At 42.1% G+C, this 3,006-nt stretch overlaps 1 protein-coding gene across 1 annotated transcript; it reads right to left on the bottom strand.

Annotated features, from left to right (window-relative positions):
- Positions 1 to 1,423: 1,423 nt before the first annotated feature.
- LOC138909696 (uncharacterized) lies at positions 1,424 to 2,488 on the bottom strand. Its single transcript, XM_070200908.1, has 2 exons — positions 2,199 to 2,488; positions 1,424 to 2,114 (listed from the first exon to the last, which is right to left on the bottom strand). Exons 1-2 carry the CDS (start codon positions 2,486 to 2,488, stop codon positions 1,424 to 1,426), a joined length of 981 nt encoding a protein of 326 aa, XP_070057009.1.
- Between the last annotated feature and the right edge of the window lie 518 nt (positions 2,489 to 3,006).

The raw sequence follows: 3,006 nt of genomic DNA on the forward strand, positions 1-3,006 counted from the left end.
AATATTAGGAAGGTGGCGGATCCGTCATTTTCCCCAGTGTGGTCTCAATGCTTCCTTGCTTCCTGTTGACCCTGCACTCAAAGAAAATTTCTAATTGGGAACAGAGAAGTTTGTTTGTGATGACCATAGTGTTGGGTTGCCATGGCCTCTATTATGGGTGCGCCGCGAAGCTCGGTAGGTGGAACAAATTACTGTATTGTTAGAAAAAAATTTGAAAAGACTTTGATTTTAAGGCAAATGCCGTCATTCCGGATTATGACATGTTATGAAAAGCTCTCCACACGCGAGCGTCTCTTCTTGAAAAAATTATCTTGTTGATGTCGATCATCCGTGATGCTTTTGACAATGCGGAAGCTTGCCATTGTGACTGCACCCTAATTAGAACTAATTCATTACAATGGTTTTCCTAAGGTTGTGACCGAACCCTTTCAGGTTGCCTACATATCCAAAATGGAATAAGGTCTGAACAAAGTTCGTGGATGAAAGAATTATGGTATATATAACTGAGCCTGACTCAGGAAGCCTACATATCCAAATGGAATCAGGTCAAGACGTAATTCGATTACAACATATTCGAAATGATGAGATTAAGAATGAAATGGCCGAGTCTGACTTAGACTGCCTATGTATCCCAATGGAATCAGGTCAGGACGAAGTTCAATTACAAAAGATGACTGAATCCGATGAGGACTGCCTACATATTCCTTTCTAAAGAAATCAAGTCGACATAGTTTCGGAGCAATATACAAAAGTGATATTTGGTTTTTCTGTTACAAATAAAAAGGGGGATTGAAATCGAACCCTACGTGGATTGCCTTCGTATCCCTCCGTGGGAAGTCAAGTTGAACGTAGTTCTGTTACAGCAAAAACCTAGCTCTATTTGTCTTCAAACATAGTATCTCTTGATTGCGTCTCAGTTGATGGGCTTCGTGTTAATTCTTCCATCTATTTCTGCCAAGATCAGAGCTCCACCCTACAATACTCAGTGAACCATGTAAGGACCTTGCCAGTTTGGTGCGAGCATTCCTTTGGCTTCCTCTTGGTGGGGAAAAGTTTTCTTTAAGACCAACTGCCTCGGTGCAAATTGGCGAGGCTTCACTCTCTTTTTAAATGAACTGGCCATCCTGTTCTGAAATAGTTGACCATGGCAAAATAGATCCATTCTTTTCTCGCCGATGAGCATGAGTTTCTCTTGTTTGAGCTGTATCCACTTTGCGTCGTCGAATTTGGCCTCTTAAATGACCCTTAAAGATGGTATTTCGACCTCTGCAGGTATCACAACTCCAGTCCTGTATAATAACATGTATGGCGTTGCCCCAATGGATGTTCTCATGGTTGTACGATAACCAGTAAGGCAAAAGATAGTTTCTCGTGCCATTGCCTGTGATTGTCTACTATCTTTCGTAAAATCCTCTTAATATTCTTATTGGCTGCTCGATGCCCCAATGATTTGTGGTCTGCAGACTGTGTAATTATGGTGGACGATTTTGAACTTCTCGTAGATGTCTCTCACGAGATCGCTGTTGAGGTTAGCAGCATTGTCAGTGATCATAGACTCCGGTATTCCAAAGCTATAGATGATGTTGTTCCAGATAAAATCATCCACTACCTTTTTTGTGATAGCCTTATAAGTAGATGCTTCGACCCATTTAGTGAAATAGTCGATAACTTCCAATATGAAGTGATGCCCATTTGATGCGGCAGGCTCTATAGGTCTAATCATGTCCATGCCCCAAACAGTGAACGACCAGGGTGAGCCCATCACGTTTAAATGATTTGGCAGAACCTGGATGAAATCCCCATGAATCTGGCACTGGTGACACTTCTGTACGTAGCAGATATTGTCATTTTCCATAGTCATCCAAAAGTTTCCAGCTCTCAAGATCTTTTTGGCTAATGTGAAGCCATTATTATGGGGTCCACATGTTGTTGCATGTATTTCTTCTAATAACCTGGTTGCCTCGGCAACATGTATACATCTCAACAAACCTAAATCCGGGGTCCTCCTGTACAGGACTTCCCCGTTGAGGAAAAAGTGGTTTTCCAGCCTCCTAAGGGCTCGCTTTTGAGCATTAGTAGCATTTTCTGGATATTCTCTGGTTGCACGGAATTTCCTGATGTCATGATACCATGCTTTACCATATATCTCTTCGTCCACATGGAAGCAATAGGTATGTTAATCCCTGATCTCTACCTACATAGGGTCGATATAGTTCTTGTCCGGATGCTGAATCATAGATGATAGAAATGCAAGGGCATCAGCGAACTCGTTCTGAATCCTAGGGATGTGCTTGAGCTCAATCTTTGTGAACTTCTTGCATAGCTCATTCACGCAGTGCAGGTACAGAAGGATCTTGACATTTTTAGTGGACCATTCCCCTTGGACTTGGTGTATCAATAAATCGAAATCCCATATGACCAAGAGTTTTTTGACGTTAATGTCGACTACCATTCTGATCCCAAGGATGCATGCGTTGTATCCAGCCATATTATTAATACAAGGGAATCTTATCTTTGCCGATACTGGATAGTGCTGTCCAATTTCCGAAATCAGGACTGCCCCAATTCCGACTCCTTTGAAGTTTTATGCTCCATCGAAGAACATTCTCCATCCGGGGTATGATTCTGCAATATCTTCTCCAGCAAAGAATACTTCTTCATCGAGAAAATACATAGTGAGTGGCTTGTAATCCCCATCCACCGGATTATCTGCAAGATGGTCGGCTAAAGCTTTCCCCTTATAGCCTTCTGAGCTATGTACACAATGTCAAATTCACTGAGGAGAATTTTCCATTTAGCTAGCTTTCCCATAGGCACCGGCTTCTAGAAGATGTACTTGAGAAGGAAGAGCCGAGATATCAGACGTGTAATGTACGCTGACATATAATGCCTTAGTTTATGAGCAATCCAAGTCGGAGCACAACAAGTGCGTTCTATCAAAGTATACTTAGCCTCCAATGGCATGAACTTCTTACTTAAGTAGTAGATGGCCTGCTCCTTTCTCCC

Source organism: Nicotiana tomentosiformis, chromosome 4, assembly GCF_000390325.3.
Source record: "Nicotiana tomentosiformis chromosome 4, ASM39032v3, whole genome shotgun sequence".
NCBI lineage: Eukaryota > Viridiplantae > Streptophyta > Magnoliopsida > Solanales > Solanaceae > Nicotiana > Nicotiana tomentosiformis.